Genomic DNA, 19,959 nt, shown 5'->3' on the forward strand with positions numbered 1-19,959 from the left:
TTTAAAAAACAATAAGAATAATTTTCAAAAATTTTTGGCAACTGTTTTGTCAGAAACATTGTAAAATGCTAAAATTCTCACTGATGGGTTTTTTTTAAAAGGCACAATGAGTTAATATAGGTAATACTAATATAAATTTATTTTACATGTTTATATGCACAGCAAGTTTTAATTATAAAATGAACTGTTTATAAAATGAACTGTTTATAAAATGAGCTGTTACAAGGTTTGAAATCAGGGTTTATAAATGACAATTGGAGTCTGGCCCGTCTTGGCATCTAATGTTTTACTATATTTTCATTTAGGTTATTCAACTATCATTTCATTTTATACTTTAAAAAAATTATGAAAGCTTTGAAATCCGGGTTTATAATGTTTATTTTTGAGAGAGAGAGACAGAGTGAGAACAGGGGAGGAGCATAGAGGTAGGGAGACAGAATCAGAAGCAGGCTCCAGGCTCCAAGCTGTCAGCACAGAGTCCGACGTGGGGCTCGAACTCATGAATCACAAGACCATGACCTGAGCCAAAGACACTTAACTGACTGAGCCACCCAGGTGTCCCGAAATCAGGGTTTATAAACAAGAATTAGAGTCTGACCAGTCTTGGCGTCTAATGTATTACTGTATTTTGTTTCATTTTATACTTAAAAAAAATTATGTTTCCCACAGGTAAATAATACTGTATTTGCTTGTTTTGTTTTACATTAGAATTTCAAAAACATAAGTGTGAACAATCTTTCTAGTAAGGGACACATTAAGAATTTATAAATTCTCCAAACCTTCAGCTGACTGGGGCTTTTTCCATTGTCTGCACAGAAAGTTTCTTAGCCATTCCATATTGCGGTGTTAGTCTTTTCCAGTATGATAGAATTTTAATTGGTATCTTCTGCCCCAGTCTGAAAGGTTAGGCATTAACATAAAAGACATTGAGTCATCTAAAAAATTTTTTTAATGTTTGTTTATTTTTGAGAGAGACAGAGACAAAGCATGAGAGGGGGAGGGGCAGAGAGAGAGGGAGACACAGAATCTGAAACAGGCTCCAGGCTCAGCGCTGTCAGCACAGAGCCCGACGTGGGGCTCGAACTCACAGACTGCGAGATCATGACCTGAGCTGAGGTCGTACGTGCAACCGACTGTACATTGAGTCATCTAAAAGAAACAGTTTAGTATTACAAAGAACTGTAATTTGATTAGTCTGAATGTTTAAAATAAAGAGACTCATTTAAATTGGAGATCTGAAAGAGTCCAAAAAGAATATTTTTATTTAGCAAGTCTAGATAGGAAGGCTTGCGAAGGAATTAATAGAAAAGGACCTTTTTTCTGAGAAAACATGTTACTGTACATTTTTAGGATATATATTAAGATAATATGAATCAGATAGTTGAATAACCTTAAAGCTCAGCTAGTAAACACAGAACAGTATTTACTTCAGGAAAGACGTTTAATATTTTTCCTTTTTGAATGAAACAAGTAATTTCATGTTTAATCATTGATCTCCTTTTCTGTATTATTTCAGCCTAAGTCCATATTCATACCACAGGAAACTCATTCTACTGAGGATGATAATCAAGGAACTATCAAGAGATGTCCTATGTCAGAGAGCCCAGCAAAACCATCCCAAGTTCCACCCAGACCACCACCTCCCAGATTACCTCCACAAAAGCCAATTGCTTTAGGTAATGGGTGAAGGGAGGGTGAAATAAGTACGTTACCAGGTTTTCGTACTGTGTGAAGAAAATGGAGGGTGTCTTTTCTTTTAAGAGTATCTGAAATTCCTTTGAGGGAGGGGAGAAGGAAGGCAGTGACTGTAGAGATGGCTTCTGCTTTTTTGCCACATAGTTTGAAGTGTTCATATATGACAGGATTACTGTGACCCATTCTGGTATTAAAATGTCCTTGTTTCTCATTTCATATCTAGCCTTCTTTCTTGGGGAATTGTAAATGCTCAGTTCATCAGTTATCTTAGTGTGGCAATAGAAGAAACGGAACGAACAAGGACAATGTGTTTTGGTTGTAGGCTACTTGTGTTTTAGAAAAAGAAAAGAGGGTTCTTCATCTAACTCCTTTCTTTTTTTTATTTCATATTATCATTTTTAGAAAAATGTCACTTTTGCTAGTTATTTGTCTCCAAATTAATACTAGAAGATGCTGTTTTAGTACTGTATTGTGTATTATGCAAAAGAAACAATTAAAAAGCAACTAAAATTTCCTGGATATTGTAAATTGCCCCTTCCTGAAAGTAGTTATATATTCAGTATTTCTTTGTTTTTCGCATTAATATATGTGCTTAGATATAACCTGATTTTAAATTTGTCTCTATGAGGGGCACCTGGGTGGCTCAGTTGGTTGAGCATCCAACTTCATCTCAGATCATGATCTCACGGTTCATGGGTTCAAGCCCCGCATCAGGCTCTGTGCTGACAGCTCAAGAGCTTGGAGTCTGCTTCAGAATCTGTGTCTCCTTCTCTCTCTGCCCCTTCTGCACTCGTACTTTGTCTCTCAAAAATAAATTAAAAATGTTAAAAAAAAATGTTTAAAAAAAGAGATAGAAGTAGAACATAGGTATCAGACTTTTTTTTCTTTAACTGTTTCTGATCGGATGAAGGCAGAAACCATCTGAGAAATCGTATTTTTCTTTCCTACTTGATAATTTTCTAAGTGAAAGTTTTCATGAAAATTAATCCTTTTTAAATATATTTAAACATCTTATTGAAGGAAATGGAATGAGCTCCTTCCAGTTAAATGGTGAACGAGATGGTTCATTATATCAACAACAGAATGAACATAGAGGCACAAACCCTTCAAGGAAAGAAAAGAAAGATGTACCAGTAGGTATTTATATTTATAATATACTTACTATATAATATATAATAATACTTAATAATATAATTGTATTTTCTTTTTCATTGTTAAGTTAGTTTTGTTATTATAATTAAACTATAGGGATTGTATATTTTGCAATTAGTATGTTGTTTTTTTAATGTATTATAATAGATTGCTTAAATCTTAAAAAAAAAAAGTAACTGCTGTGGCAAACTTGAATGATGACTTTCTGCTATTCAAATTATGTAGGCCTTTTTTTTTTTTAAATAATAGTGTATTTTAAATGTGACCTTCAGCATACAGGTAACTATTATTATTCTCATTGATGAGATTCTTAAAAGTTCCTAACAGTCTCAAAAAGTTATGGAAAGAAGGACATGGACAGATAAGGAAAGCTAGGACTTTACTTAGGATGAGTTTTTAACTATAGATTACATAAGTCGTGGTATTACTACTATTACTCAAAGAAAATAACAAGGAGGAAAAATGAAAATTATTTTCCAGTAGATATAAAATATCACTTTAGGAAAGATGAAATTAGCCTCAGTAGCTATTCTTGTTACAAATGTTGGATAAAATACTGTGACATAGCTATTAAAACATAAATAGTATTTATCAGGATATTAAAATTTTTTAACATTTGTAAAAAATTTGCTCATGATCGTCAGAAGACATTTGTCTTTCATCATAGAACTTAAAACAAAACAAACAAAAAAAATCCTTAAAATACCCAATTTAGCAGATGACCGTGAGATCATAAGATGAGAGTATTTTTTAAGTTTTTGTGTATGTTGGGGCACTTGAGTGTCTAGGTTGGTCGAGCTTGATTTCTGCTGAGGTCATGATCCCAGCCAGGGTCATGGGATCAAGCCCTACATGGACTCCCCACTGAGTGTGGAGCTTGCATGAGATTTTCTCTCTCTCTCTCTCTCTCTCTCTCTCTCTCTCTCTCTCTCTCTCTCTCTCTCTCCCCCCTCTCCCCCTCTCCCCCTCTCTCTCCCTCCCTCCCTCCCTCTCCCTCTCCCTCTCCCTCTCCCTCTCCCTCTCCCTCTCCCTCTCCCTCCCTCCCTCTCCCTCTCCCTCTCCCTCCCCCTCCCTCCCTCCCTCCCTCCCTTCCTCCCTTCCTTCCTACCTTCCTTCCTTTCTCCCTCTCTCCCCCCACCCACACATGAATGCACACACTCTCTCTCAAATAATAAAAAAAAATCAAAGGTTTTGTGTTTACTAATATTTGCTTTTATATAGTACAGTTAAAGTACTTATGTGCATATAGCTATGGTTTTATGCAGGAAGCACATTGTTAGAGGCTTTTGTACTATAATCTGTTTTTTTAAGATTTCATGACATAATATGACATACCCTTTTTGTATTTAGTTAAAGCATTTAAAAATCTAGGATTATCCATCGTAAGTTGTGAAATTTAGGTAGGATGTTGTTAACAAAAGCATCAAATGCCCTTTAGGAATGGGTTTTTATGATGTCTCTTCAACTGAACAGGGCCTTTTTGTGTTCACTGGTTTAAATTTTAGCAGCACTGTTAATGTAGTACAGAAATACAGCTTCATGACTCTACGATGCAGCATGAGAACTTTTGAGAGATGTATACATTTTTTTATGTGTGCATTTGTAATTCTTTCTCTTACCTTATTTCATTAGGATAAGGAACTACTGTACCGTAGTAGTAAAACTAACAGTCTCAGTGATTCTGAAATATGTCGGCAACTGTATAATAGGATAAACGGTATCCATGATATGTTGAAACGTGATTACAGTTTCTGCAGCTTGAAATTGTTTATAGCCAATTCTGTCAGTACTCAAATGTAAATCTGACAGTTTCAACATTCAGAGCTTGCTAACTTAAAATGTTTTGCGGGGCATCTGGGTGGCTCAGTTAAGTGTCTGACTCTTTGGCTCAGGTCATGATCTCAGTTTGTGGGATTGAGCCCTGGGTTGGGCTCTGTGCTGACAGGCGGAGCCTGCTTGGGATTCTTTCCCCACCCCCTCTGCCCCTTCCCTACTCATGCGCACGCTTTCATGCGCGCTCTCTCTCCCTCTCTCTCCCAAAATAAATAAATACACTTTTCAAAAATGTTTTGCTCATATAGATGATCTAAGGTAACTTAAGGACATAAATATAAAACCAAGTACATAAGTTAGTTGCAAAATGAAAAAAAAAATTATCACAAATTGGTGGCAGCAATAGGCTGTACATCCTCATACACATATCTACAAAGTAAAATTTCAAATAGTTTTAATTTCAGAAGTGTCTAATAGTTACAGAAGTAGTGTTACACAGCATATTTTATTTGTATCAGGTATATGAAATCAATTAATAGATTTTGATTTTTGTCACAGTTAAACAATTTTGACTTAGAGTGACAAAAATTAGGAAGTCATTCCTTAAAATGTTATTAACATTAACCCCCAAAGAAATGTAGACTTTCATAAAACTTATATTTAAAGTATAATCCCTCTGAAAGGGTGGGAGGCAAATCATATATCCAGGCATGTGGCCCCTTGGAAAAATATCTGGTATTCTTGAGCTTTTTTTTTTTTTTTTTTTTTTTTTTTTTTTTTTAATTTAGAGAGAGCACACGCAAGTCAGGGAGAGGGACAATGGGAGAGAGAGACAGAATCTCAGGCACACTCCACACTCAGTGTGGAGCCCAATGTGGGGCTCGATCCCACGACCCTGGGGTCATGACCTGAGCCAAAATCAAGAGTTGAGCGCTCAACTGACTTAGCCACCCAGGTGCCCCTCTTGAGCATATTTTTACTCTCCTTATTAATTATCAGTATACTCTGACCAGTGATTGATATATTTGAATCCCTCAAAATGTAAAATTTCAACTCACATTATAAACAAGGTTAAGATAATCTATAGACTAGGATAAAACATTTGTAACATATTTAATAGATAAAGTATTCAAATCTGGAATCTATAAAGAACACCAACAAATAGATAAGAAAAAAGATAACTCAGTAAAAAAAAAAAAATGAGAGAAGACAATTCATAGAAGAGAAAGTACAGATAGCCAATAAACTCTTTTTAAAATATTCTCAATGTTCCTAGCAATCAGAGGCATGCTTATTAAGGAGAAAACATTTTTTACTGATCAGTTTGATAACATTAAGTGTCTGTGAGACCAAAGGAACCAGGGCTCATCCACACTGCTGGTGGGTATAATGTGAAATGGGCACTCAGAAAGACAGTTTGGTGGTCAGTATCCACTGCAGTGTAAGAGGTACAGACTTTATATTCCAGTAGTTTCTCTCATCACAGCATACCCTAAAAAAATAATTCATACATTGCATAGTAAGGTAAATGCAAGAGTGATCATTTCTGCATTGTTGTTATAGTAGAAAGCGGAAAATAACTTAAATACCCAATAATAACTAGGGAATAGCTAAATAAAGTTTGTTGTATTTGTACTGTGCTGCAGTTAAATGAACCAAATCTATGTGTACTGATACGAAGATCTAAGACCCGTTAAGGCAAAAGACAGGTTGATAAAAGAGTGCATTAGCTGTGTTCTAAAGCACACACCAAAACAGTGTTTTCTATGGGGACACATACAGAAGTATATACAAGGTGGTATGGAAAAATACACAAATACATGAGTACATATAGTTGCCTAGGAAGAGGTTTGGAAGGGGCACCCTAAACCAGCTTTTTTGGAGAGGGGGCAGGTACCAGGGATAAATGGACTGTGGAAGGATTATAGGGGACTTTAGCCTTATCTGTATTGTGCCCTTTTACAAAGAGAGTGTACGTGTGTATTTTATTTCAATAATTATGTTTGAAATACAGTATTAATATGCCAAACAACAACAAAAGAAGTATATTAATGCATGTATTCTTTTTTCTAGAAGCCTATTAGTAACGGTCTACCCCCAACACCTAAAGTACATGTAAGTATAAATATCAAATAAGTTGTTTTCAGGCTAAATACAATGACCAATAATTGCTTGACTGTGTACCTTTGGTTAGATTTTTTAGCTTTTTGAAAGAATCTCCATTTAGTATTGAAAAAATCTATAAGATTGCTAATTTAAATATAGATTGTTACATTTTAAAGCTCCTTTATTCCAGAATTTGTTACTATCTTCTTTGCAGACATTTTTGAAGAAATGTAGAAAAGGCACATGGATATAATAGGAAGTACAGAATGTAAATAGGACACATTTTTTTCTAGCATTTTCAATGATCAAAAACATTTTAGAACTAGAAGGAGCATTAAAGGACCATCTGACTCAAACTAGTTTGCCCACGAGTAAAACTGAGACCCCAAAATATTCACAAGATCACAGAACTACCCCCCAGCTCCAACCAGAGCTGGAATAGACGTTAGATACAGTCCTGTGTTACAGTCTGTTGTGGTTTTGTTGTTTGATTTTTTTCATTAGACCATGCTGTTTTAGGATTAAAATTATATTAGTTCAGTGTAATTGTGCGTCAGTATAGGTAGAACTATATTTTCGCTGCTGCAACTCTTTAATCTGAAACATAGTGTGACACTAATTGAGGTGTCCACAGAGCTTCTAGTCTGTAACCTCCCAACTCTACTTTTTAGCCTTTTAGTTTCTTATTTCTTAATTTTTAGCCTTTTTTCTCGACTTTTTAAATTAATATGAAGATCTAAATATTTATGCCTTTTCTTATAAAAGTTTTGAGAGTGAAGGGCTCCCAGGTCTGGCAGAGACATTCGGGTTGTCCTGTTTGGATACAGTAGAAAACTCTCCGGTCAGATGTACAGCTGATGGGGAGGAGCCTCTAACTGGAAAGGCAGGTGGGACTGCCCGTACAGACTGGCTTACACTTGGAGTTGGTTGGTCGGCACTGCATTGTGTCATTTGGATTTTTAGGGGTTAGGCCACACCTCCACATGTGAATTTTAGCAGCTGTCTTAAAGCATAATTACCAGAGTGAGTTAAATGATACACTTTCTGCCCTACACCATAAAAACATGTTTATAGGTCTTCTGCGAGGTGGTTGTTATTTGGTGCTAAAATCTTAAAGATATTGTTTGGTAGGTTTCTGTGAGCAGAAGGAAATCTTAGGATTTATTATTTTGATTCTTTTTTATGTTGATATTTCTAATCCATTATCATCAGCTACAGGGGTGTGTGTTCTGTCTCTGGGTATTGTCTTCATATTTGTGAAGAAAACACTCCAACTATATGATGCACAGTGCTCTTCTTTTCATCAGATATTTGTGTTCTTTCCCCCCAAGTTGTTGCTAATAAAAGTGATTAAATGAGTAAGCTTTCTTGTATTTATTTATTCTAACATGAACAATAATTTGAAAATTAACATTTTATTCTTTCAAGATTAAAAAAAAGTTCAAATGAATGATACTGTGTTTCCTTATAAGGTATTTATTATATGAAAGACTTGTAAATGGGCTTAATAAATATTAACATAAAAAAGTAAAGATTTTTATTGAATCCATCCAGGGAAAATAATCACATTGCTCAGTTTTTCTTAAAAAATGGTTCTGTATGTTTTAAAGTACATATATGAATTTGAAACCAGCCATACCTCTTTCATGTTGAAGTATTAAATTCAGTGATTAATAACATTGTATTATTGAGATTATTTAACATTTATTACTAATAACATTTCAATGATTCAATAAATAAGAAAATTTTCACCTTTGTAGCAGTTATAATTTCCTTCTTAGCAGGGAATATCGTATTACTTGGTTATTCTTTGTTTTTCCAGATGGGTGCATGTTTTTCAAAGGTTTTTAATGGATGTCCCTTGAAAATTCACTGTGCAACATCATGGATAAACCCAGATACAAGAGGTAGTACTATGTTATTTGTTGTTGTTGTTGTTTTTTAATGTTTATTTTTGAGAGAGAGACAGCATGAGTGGGGAAGGGGCATAGAGAGGAGGACACAGAATCTGAAGCAGACTTCCGGCTCTAAGCTGTCAGCACAGAGCCCGACATGGGGCTCAAACTCATGGACTGTGAGACCATGACTTGAGCCGAAGTCGGACATTTTACCAACTGAGCCACCCAGGCAGCCCCTTTCTAGTTGTTTTTTAAACTGAGGTCATGGAAGAATTCAGTTTTCTTCCTGCTCTGAATGTCTTTCTGAAAAATATTTTGTTATAATTCAAAAAAAAATTTTAGGCTATGTTTCTCTAGCTTATTAGCAGTGCTTGAGGTGACCCATGACACTAAAATTTCACTGTGTTGTCCCCATGTTAATATAGCAAAACCATGCACTCTATGCCACCCTAATTTTCTCCACAAAAGTTTTTTCCACTGCTGCACACTCACTGTCTTTGTGTTTTAGACACAACTGTTGTTAAGGAGTTTAGCTACCCAGGGTCCAGGGTGTGGTGACCACGTTAGAGGATCTCTCCACCTTAAAGGAGATCATAATAAGAATTGTTGCCATTAGTCACTGACTAAAGACTATCTGCATTCTCCCACTATATATCTGTATCTTAATATATGTGTGTATAAGGTATGCATAAACACACACACACATATCTTCTTACTAAATCTTTTAGAAATCCAAGGTGGGAACTTTTATTTCACAGGTAGGCAAAGTGACATGCAGAAAGGTTCACCACCGGTCGGTAGGAGGGCTGCAGTTCAAACCTGGTTAGATTGTATTCTTGGACCACAAAGCTTATGTCTTCAATCTGCCATTACTAATCCTAAATATTGGGCAGTATAACAATGCTCTTGGCCTTCTAAGTTCTTAGCATACTTCAGTTTAGTCTGGAGAAGTTCCTGACCTGTTGTTTTATATTGTCAAAAGCAGATCAGACAGGACCATAGCTAAACTAACATCTTCTAGGAGATACTGAGTACCTTAGCCAGGTATCTAAGTTTTAGCTTTATAAATAGGCAGTAGCCAGATCCTGGTTTCTGATGTTATTTCTTACAGTGGTAGCCCATCTGCAAAAATATTTTGAATCTATATCAGTTCTTTATTTACATTCTGTACATCAACTATACTTTTAAGAGAATTTTTTTTTTACTTTTTTTTTTAATGTTTGTTAATTTTTGAAGGAGAGAGAGACAGAGTGTGAGCGGGGGAGAGGCAGAGAGAGAGGGAGACACAGAATCCGAAAGGGGCTCCAGGCCGTGAGTTGACAGCACGGAGCCCGACGTGGGGCTTGAACTCAAGAACCGCGAGACCATGACCTGAGCTGAAGTTGGTTGATTAACCGACTGAGCCACCCAGGCTTCTCTTAAAAGAATTGTAGAAAATGAGCTATGGATTCTCTGCCAGTCCTCAGCACCCTCTGATGAGTGAGGAACCCTAGCATTCCAGTCTTCAAAACCTCTTTTACATAAAAGTTTTCCTCAGTGCTTTGAGGCTGGTATTTATATGTAACTCAGTTCATTAAGGCAGAGTTTTTAGCCACTTATTTGTATTAAAATATATTTAATGCTTAGGGGTGCCTGGGTGGCTCAGTTGGGTAGGTCTCTGACTTCGTCTCAGGTCATGGTCTCGCGGTTCATGAGTTTGAGCCCCGCGTCAGGCTCTGTGCTGACAGCTCAGAGCCTGCTTCGGATTTTGTGTCTCCCTCTCTCTCTGCACCCCCTCACTTGTTCTCTCTCTCTCTCTCTCTAAAAAATAAACATTAAAATATATATATATGTATATATAGGTTGTCAATCACAGTAATTCTTTTTTCAGGTTATAGTACATATGTACATAATTTTAAACTATATAAATCCATTTTGAAAAAAATTTTTTTTATCAAAACCGGTGAATTTTGTCATTTCAGATCAGTACTTGATATTTGGTGCTGAAGAAGGAATTTATACTTTGAATCTTAATGAACTTCATGAAACATCGATGGAACAGGTACATTATTTTGTATTTTCCTTTCTTAAAGTCGTACACACACACTAGGTAAGAAATAAGTTTCAGTTCTGTGATTTTCTGCCTCTTTATTTTTTTATCCATAAAAGCTTCATCAAGTATGTTGTATTTATCTGGTACTGAGGACGTATTCTCAGGACTAGTCCTTACCCTTCAAGGACCTCATGGGTGTAATAGAGGCGTGGCAGTAGCTGTAGCACTCAGGTTAGGTGTCACACTAGGAGTGAGCACACGTCACTAGCACCTCCTGTGGGGAAGTGAGAAGAGACCGTAAATGGCAATGAGCGGAACGTTCCCAGACAGAGAGAGGGTAAATATAAGTGTGAAGGTGTGAAGTGGTGCAGTGGAGTGGCAAGGGTGGGGAACCCTGAGCAGACAGTCTGGTTCGAGTGTAGAATGAGTGCAGAATGGTAACAGGAAGTGAAAGGGGGCGGGGGGGGGGGGAGAGGCAACTGCCAAACCCCAGAGCTTTGTTCCTGAACTGATCCGTGTAGAACGGTTTGCAGCATGGTGACAGATGACGCTAGAGATTTTGGTCAAAGGGCAAGGAAATGTTGAGTTGGGGCAGAAAGGAAAAAGTGTGTTTGGAATTGCGTGGGGATGTTTCTTTATTGTCACAGTGACTGGGGGAAGCTTTGGATGTTTAGTACCCAGAGACCAGCAATGCTAAACAACCTACAGAAATGATCATGATGACATCAGTAGCTAGTACCTGTATAAAGCTTACTATGCACCAGATACTGTTTTTAAATGCTTTACATAGAGTAACTAATCTTCACAACTCTCAGAGATAGATACCATTATGAGTTGCATGTCAGATGAGAAATCTGAGGCACAGAAAGGATTAGTAACTTTTCAGAGATCTTACAGTGCTTAAGTGGATGAACTGGGATATGAACCCAGGCCAGACGGCTCCAGAGTTCATGTGCTTAACTGCTTGACCACGCTGCCCCTCCCACTTGTATTCCTCCCATAGAGAAACACTAGATCTAGGGAAACAAGAAAGACCTAGAATTGGCAAATTGAATGACCAGTTCAACACGGACATATAATAGAAGTATTTTACTTATTATCTTTTATAAACTTTGTACTTTTTTTTTTTTATCAGCTATTCCCCCGAAGGTGTACATGGTTATATGTGATGAACAATTGCTTACTGTCAATATCTGGTAAGTCTTTTAGTTTTTATTTATATTTTTTTAAGTTTATTTATTTTGAGAGAGAGAGCGCGAGCGAGCTGGGGAGGGGCAGAGAGAGAGAGAGAATCTGAAGCAAGCTCTGTGCTTTTAGTGCAGAGCCCAATGTGGGGTTCAGACTCACAAATGCTGAGATCGTGACCTGAGCCGAAACCAAGAGTCAGACCCTTAACCAACTGAGCCACCAGGAGCCCCTAGTTTTTTGATACCTTTCACTTGTTCCTATTTATGTTATTAGCTTTTATATCGTGTTTATTTATTTATTATATTTTTTTTTACAGGTAAAGCTTCTCAGCTTTATTCCCATAATTTACCAGGGCTTTTTGATTATGCAAGACAGATGCAAAAGTTACCTGTTGCTATTCCAGCACACAAACTCCCTGACCGAATACTGCCAAGGTAACTGTGCACTTACTTATGTTTCATCCTTAGAGATTATATGTTAATTAATTCTAAATAATAGTTACACTGCAGAAATTGAAAAAGCACTTAGTTTGCGTTAGTAGAAATCATGTGTAATGAAAATCTTGTGAGAGGTAATAGATTTTCACAAGAACTGAGAGGCACCTCTAGAAGTTTAAAACTAATTACTGTTTAGTATTTCATACAACATTAAAACTGATTTTTCTCTATAATTTGCTAGTAATTTTTCTTCATATCCAGTGCTTTGGACATATTTGTGTTAATTTGAATAACACAAATTTGTCTCAAAGCACAGTTTCTAAACTTAGAAAATCAAAATGATTTATTAAATCAAGGTTTTTACATTAGGAGATAATTACTTAGGAATTGAGGGGTTTTGCTTTTCTGCTTTCAGGGATTTTTCATTATGTTCTCTCCTCCTTTGCTTATTATATTGTACTTCATTTATTGACTGAAAGGTCTTCTGAGTCTGCTATAAATTTTATGTTACAAAAACATTATACTCTGGCCATTCTTCCTTTACCGTATCAGTTGTAAAGCAACTAATGTACACCGTTAGCTCTCAAGTACCTTGAAAAGCTGTTCTCAATGCTGAGTTTACAGCTAAAATGTGCCCCTTTGTGCAAAAGGCTTTTTCAAAATTAATCTTTTTGATGAAAATCATTTAAAAGTTATACTGCATGCTTTTCTGTCTTAAAATAGATTACATTGAGTTTAATTGGACCTTTTCATGATGACTCAGAGTTGCACCTATGAACTTGACTTATTATACTTCTACTGTAATGTCTACAGTTGGGGTTAAGGGCAAGAACTACCCCAAGAATGGGGCCAGGGGGCTTCTTCACATAGAGTTTATCTGCCCCTCTTTTCCTCTCAGCTACCACTTGGTGCTATTGATTTTCTGTCTTCTTACAGCACATCTCCCTCTAGCCTTCTGACTTGATAATCCTAAATTCTCTGGGCATGGAAACTGGCCCCAAGCTTTAAAATATACAAGAGCGCCCCCCCCCCCCGGAATGTAAAGCACATAAACTTTAATACATTCACTTTTTTATATCATTTTGTCAGAATAGAGACCTTTGTAGTTTATTTATAGCTGTGTTCAATTCTTCAAATTTTACTGAATATACAAGATGTGCGGGAAGTTTCCTAGTATGTAGCTAAAACAAAATTGAATAACGTATTACCTCTTCCTTTAAGGAATTTCCATAGAGGAAGATGTTACCTCTAAGAGTGCTTTACCTCGAGGCTTTTATTTCATGTAATTTTGTTATAGTCAGTCTTTAGTGTTGGTAGCACTCACCAATGTGTCCTTCCCACTTTCTTCAATTTTGTTATCGTAAAATCTTTTTTTTTTAATGTTTATTTATTTTTGAGAGAGAGACAGAGTGGGAGCAGGGAGGGATAGAGAGAGAGAGGGAGACACAGAATCCAAAGCAGGCTCCAGGCTCTGAGCTGTCAGCACAGAGCCCGACGTGGGGCTCAAACTCAAGAACCATGAGATCATGACCTGAGCCGAAGTCAGATGCTTAACAGACTGAGCCACCCAGGCGCCCCTAGAATCTACTCTTAATTCTCTCATTTACTGGCAAGAAATCTGAAAACCTTTTTTGCACAATAAAATTTTATGTTCTTCCATAAAGTGAGCACAAATTAAACTTCCTTTGGGAAGTTTATAATGTTCTGTGGTTCTCATTATAAATATAGGTACTCATTGTATTGTATGGTAAAGCTTCAGTTAAGCATAATTTTTAGAATCCAGGTAGACTTCAATTTAAATCCTACATTGTTCACTCACTAAGTTCAGGACCTAGAATAAATTGTAAAACTTCTCAGGATATTCATCTGTAAAATGGAACCAGTATACCTATCTTGCAGATTGTTTTAAAAATGATAAATTATGTATGAAAAGTATCCACCATGGTTTCTGGCACATATTAGGCTCTTAAGAAATAGTCGTGTTATCATTATTATTAGTCATGGTAAATTGAATTGTGTCTGTAATGTACCCTAAAATATCTTACGTTAAGTACATTGAGAATGTTGGTTCACAGGATTCTAGTTAATTGGGTGCTGTAAATAAATTTTTTTGCCTTGTAAAATCATAACTAAAATTAAGGTAAGTCTATATGTAGATCACTGTAGAAAATTATGAGTTTTTATAACATTTCAGTGTGCTGCTCACAGCTCAGTTTTGAATCATTTCATTATTGTTAACTTCTAAGCTATACTTAGTAGTTGATTTTGTCTTGACTGTGTAGCATTCTTTATAATCTTTCAAAACCTTGCAGTCAATTAATCCTCCTGGGTTTGACAGATTTAGTAACTTAACCTCTAAGTTAACGTTGGGGGCCAAAGGACAAGTTCACAAGTGTGGACGAGGAACATTAAGTTGGTTGCAGTGGAAATCTATCAAGAGCTTGATTCAGATTTTTTTTAACTGTAAAAAGCACTTTGGTTCAAGCAGTTTACTTAATTTAAGGGTATGTGGAATTTTTGTTTTATTTTAAACTGTATGAAATTCCAATGCCTTATGAAAGGGGTATTTTTGTAATTATTAATGTAATTTATGAATTGGAATGTAAAATTCTCCCCAGTATGAACTTAGTCGAGAGGAACAATAGGGGCTTTAACCCAAAATTTGAATCAAGATATTCTAGATTCTCACTTTAGTCATTTAGTCCCTCAGTATCTGACTAATTTCTGTGTCACTGTTTAGGTACCATAGTATCAACAAAATTCTAATTCACACGGATAAAGTACTTATAAGTGATAACAGATTTTAACAACTTACCTTGCAAACTCAGAATACTCTTTAAAGTGATCCAGAATCATAAAAGAGAAGTAGATTTGTTTTCAAAGTTGAATCACTATGAATGTTGCAGTTAGGCTAAGACACTAGAGTAGAGTTCTTCCTGAATTGCTAACTGTATGATCTTGAGGAAATTACTAAATCTAACCCTCAGATTTCTTTTTTCTTTTCTTTTCTTTTCTTTTCTTTTCTTTTCTTTTCTTTTCTTTTCTTTTCTTTTCTTTTCTCTTTTCTTCTCTTTTTTCTTTTCTCTTCTCTTCTCTTCTTTTCTCTTCTTTTCTTTTTTAGAGAGACAGAACACACAAGCGGTGGGTGGGGAGGAGGGAGAAAATCTTCTAAGTGGGCTCCGTGCTGAGCACACCCCCTAACCTTCAGATTTCTGTGCTGTGACCTATCTCATGGCATTATCAGAGGGACTGACAGAACATGTGAAATTCATGGTAAACAATAAGATCTCAGTAAATGTTAGCAATAGTTATTATAGATTTTTATAAATACCGGCATATAAAACATATTAAAAGCTAAAATTACAATACCTCAGCATTATATGACTGATTATTACTCAGCTGCCAGTTGTACAGTGATAGGAACATACATCAAGATTATTCTGAGCTTGGGGTGCCTGGGTGGCTCAGTTGGTTAAGCATCCAAATTGATTTCTGCTCAGCTCATGATCTCACGGTTTGTGAGATTGAGCCCCACATCAGGCTCCGTGCTAACAACGCAGAGCCTCCTTGGCATTCTCTCTCTCCCTCTTTGCCTGCCCTTCTCTCTCAAAACAAGTAAAAATAAACATTTAAAAAAAAATAAGATTATTCTGAGCTTGTTTGGAATGGCATTGCGCATCACATACGTGCTCTACAATTCTGTTACCAGCAAAGGGCAACTCTGTTTTGTTTTTTTTAAAAGATGTGCAGAGCAATGGCCTCTAATATGTGGCGTGTTTACACATGTAAAAGAAGTTTATGTGTACAGAAATGGAGAAGTATAATTTGAGGCTAGCAAAACTTGGTACGTTAGCAGTCTGTTATATTAATTTTCACTATAAAGCCATTTGAGTTCATGGGTATTTTTTTTAATTGTAGTTTAAAAAACAATTTTAGGGGCGCCTGGGTGGCGCAGTCGGTTAAGCGTCCGACTTCAGCCAGGTCACGATCTCGCGGTCTGTGAGTTCGAGCCCCGCGTCAGGCTCTGGGCTGATGGCTCAGAGCCTGGAGCCTGTTTCCGATTCTGTGTCTCCTTCTCTCTCTGCCCCTCCCCCGTTCATGCTCTGTCTCTCTCTGTCCCAAAAATAAATAAACGTTGAAAAAAAAAAATTTAAAAAACAATTTTAAATGGATTTTTACATATTAAGTTTGAATCACCTGTTTGCAGAACCCGTAAAGGACCTTAACAGAAAATCTATATCTCATTCTTCCTGAGCAGAGAAATAAAAATGTCTAAAAAAAGTTCTTATAAATTGTTTTAGTGATAAGACAATGTTTTACATAGCTTAAATTTATTATATGTGCTAAAAAATATCTTTCCCCCCAGTTTATGGCATATCTTTTTACCTTTTTAGTGTTATCTTTTGGTAAACCAAAGTTGTTAATATATTCAAATTCATTCAACAAATTGCCACCTGTAGTTTGAAGTGGTAGGGATCCCTAAGTAAAAAAAGTATCAGTTACGTTTATTAATATTGGGGTGCCTGGGTGGCTCAGTTGGTTATGTGTCCGACTTCAGCTCGGGTCATGATCTCGTGATTAGTGAACTCAAGCCCTGCATTGGGCTGCTTCAGGTGAAGCTGCTGTCACCACAGACCCAGCTTTGGATCCTCTGTCCCCCTCTCTCTCTGTCCTTCGCCGGCTCACACTCTTTCTCTCTCAATAAATAAACATTAAAAACAGAAGTTTATTAATATTTTCCTGTATAGTTTGTTTCTTTTTGTATTTTTTAAGGAAATCCCATGTTTCTATTCTTCTAAATCTAAATATTCTATAGTCTTGTTTTTCATACTTTAATAAATCCTTAATCTATTTGGAATTGATTGGAAGAGGGATGAGAAACAGATCAAATATATTATTTTTAATAGATTACCTATTAATGTCAGCACCAGTTTTTATTCTCCATTCATCTGTAATGATACCATTATCGTATACTAACTTTACCTACATGCCTTATATATTCATTTTCATTTACATTTAGGAAATTTGCTGTATCAGCAAAAATCCCTGAAACCAAGTGGTGTCAGAAATGTTGTGTTGGTAAGTAAACTATTCCATAGCACGTAGCTCTCCTGCTTTGCGGAGCGAATGAGAAAACACTGTGAGGCTCATTTTTAAATCTAGTATGAAACAGTACTTCTCCAGGGTATTCTGCCAGTGATAGTTTATTTTTACCCCTTGGGTAAAACAAATGTGTTGGCCATCCAGTCTCCATGTAGACTAACCCTATAATATAGTACCTTGTACATAACAGTTGTTTTGCAAATTATTTATTGACTGGATAAATGGAGAAAGTAGGATGACTTTATTACAGCACTTTATCACACCCTGTTCTCCAAGGGGCCTGTTGCTTGTCATTCACATGCTGCATGGTAATGGCTTATGAGACTGCATTTATTCATTCAGCATATATTTCCATGCCTTTAATGTGTGAAACCTTATGCCTGTGGTGTGAAGGTTATAGTCTCTCTGTTCACACACACGACCCCGAATCCCTCCCCACCCCCGTAACAACCAGCTGTTTTATTTGCATCAAGCAAAACCAAAAAAAATCTTTTCCCTTAAAATCTCTTCCCTTCAGAAACTCTGAGGCTTTGTTTTATTATTTGTAAACCTGTATTTTGAGATTTCATTAACGTCTTCATGCTGTTGCAACCAAAGCATTACTGCCTCTGAACATTACTACCAAAAGCATCCTTAATCACCTGTCCCTAAGTGTGCTATAGCCTATCAGTTTGGCAACTTCCCCCCAAATCTTCTTAGGACCCTTCCTTTAGGGTCCTGCTGCCTCACCTAATCTCCCTGCTCCCATGAGATGCAAAATCTTTCTTCCCACCCAGACCCCAAAACAACCACCAGTTTCGTTTGTGCATTAGACAGAAATCCTGCAAGTGATGGAGTTTCCTGCTGTTACCTGAAAGTTTTTTCACCCTCTAGTCTAATTAAGAAATTGACCTAGCAGCCAGCTTTTGTTTGTTCTCAGAGCTTGCAACTACTATCATAAGGATTTTGTATCATAAGAGGACTTACATACGCTTTTTTGCCTTGACAGTGCGAAATCCTTACACAGGCCATAAGTACCTATGTGGGGCGCTTCAGACTAGCATTGTTCTATTAGAATGGGTTGAACCAATGCAGAAATTTATGTTAATTAAGGTAAGCACGAAAAGCAATCTAAGTCATTCTTAGTATAAAAGCTTATAAATGAAATCAATTTTCCTGTTCCTGTTTTTTTCCTTAAAAAAACCAACAACATTTTTTCCCATTAATTCTCAGGTTAATGTCATGATTTTGGATTATGTGGCAGGGTGGTGAAAGTATGCGTGTGTGTGTTAATCTCCTGCCTGGGTGTTACATCTCCACTTCCAGTGTCAGTCACGAAAAATAGTGAGACCTGAGAGTCCCCTGTCAGGCCACATCTTGTGCACTTTCTCCGTAAGATCGTAAGGAAATGAGTTGGCCTGATACAAGTTTCAGAAGAGACTAGAGGGATGGTTCAGGGAAATGACAGTAGGAGCTGGAAACAGGGTCTCACATACACAGTCAGATATCCAGAACCGGAGATGTTAAAAAGCAGTGAAATGCTGTTCCAGTATACCCTCTGGTTGACCAGCTCCATCACAGCAGGAAAATAACCTACAGGTTGGCGTTTGGCCCAAGAGGACAAGGGGTAACCATACTGAGAAGGAAGTTCTTGATCTGAGTTACATGCCTGCCTGCTGATTTTGATTTGCCCAGGCTTTCCCATGAATGGTTTTTTGGTGACTGAGTTTCTCTAGAATCTGTAATTAATGAACATTCTTTAAAATATCTAATATTACTCAGCAGTGACTTTAAATTGGAGGAAAAACTAACTCAAAATGTGTGAAGTACAGGTTCACTCGCACCAAGGGACTGCCAAAGGAATTTTTTAAAGCTGTTTCCTTTGCTATTTTATGTAAATTAAGTAGTCTTAGTTTTTTGAGCATTTGAGATCTCCATAGAAACTGGGGTCAGGAGGGGCGCCTGGGTGGTTCAGTCGGTTAAGCGTCCGACTTCGGCTCAGGTCATGATCTCACGGTTCGCAAGTTCAGGCCCCACGTTGGGCTCTATGCTGACATCTCAGACCCTGGAGCCTGCTTCGGATTCTGTGTCTCCTTCTGTCTTTCTGCCCAACCCTGCTCACATGCTCACTGTTTCTCTCACTCTCTCTCTAAAAAATAAACATTAAAAAATTTGAAAAAAAAAGGAAATTGGGATCAGAATATAATTGGAGTGGATTCTTCCTAAATTTTATAATACAGCATAATAAAGGCTTCCTTTTATTTAAATTTTATAAGTGACTGAGGAATCTATTTTTAATTTCATATCACTATTTGTTAACCTCAAAATTAACTAGGGCTAAAGAAATGAAAAAATAGTTTCAAGAATTTTGGATCCATTGAGGTGGTATTGCCACAAATCACTGAAACAAAAATTCTTTAAACCAGAAGCTGCAGGGGAAAAATAAATAGCCTTAAGAACTGTCTAAAGCAGAGCTTCTGAATCAGCCCATTTATGGCAAAAATTGCTATGTCCTCAGCTCCTCTTTGTTCTTGCCCATTCCACAAAAATACACCTTATCATAAATGGAGGAGTAAAGTGTACATGGTTTGATTTT

The 19,959-nt window shown here is 36.7% G+C and overlaps 1 protein-coding gene across 2 annotated transcripts in view; it reads left to right on the top strand.

The window, feature by feature from the left end:
* The window catches only part of MAP4K3 (mitogen-activated protein kinase kinase kinase kinase 3), a 204,299-nt gene that overhangs the window by 167,438 nt on the left and 16,902 nt on the right, over nucleotides 1-19,959 (top strand). For both annotated transcript variants that reach the window (XM_047068836.1, XM_047068837.1), the window contains 9 exons: nucleotides 1,517-1,676; nucleotides 2,716-2,828; nucleotides 6,694-6,735; nucleotides 8,549-8,633; nucleotides 10,586-10,665; nucleotides 11,792-11,852; nucleotides 12,161-12,278; nucleotides 17,302-17,360; nucleotides 18,373-18,476. In XM_047068836.1, the coding sequence (XP_046924792.1) occupies nucleotides 1,517-1,676; nucleotides 2,716-2,828; nucleotides 6,694-6,735; nucleotides 8,549-8,633; nucleotides 10,586-10,665; nucleotides 11,792-11,852; nucleotides 12,161-12,278; nucleotides 17,302-17,360; nucleotides 18,373-18,476 (822 nt within the window). The remainder of the gene's footprint in view (nucleotides 1-1,516; nucleotides 1,677-2,715; nucleotides 2,829-6,693; nucleotides 6,736-8,548; nucleotides 8,634-10,585; nucleotides 10,666-11,791; nucleotides 11,853-12,160; nucleotides 12,279-17,301; nucleotides 17,361-18,372; nucleotides 18,477-19,959) is intronic.

This window comes from Lynx rufus, unplaced genomic scaffold, assembly GCF_022079265.1.
Source record: "Lynx rufus isolate CCGP_SWC_20201006 ecotype Redwood Valley unplaced genomic scaffold, mLynRuf1.p SCAF_8, whole genome shotgun sequence".
NCBI lineage: Eukaryota > Metazoa > Chordata > Mammalia > Carnivora > Felidae > Lynx > Lynx rufus.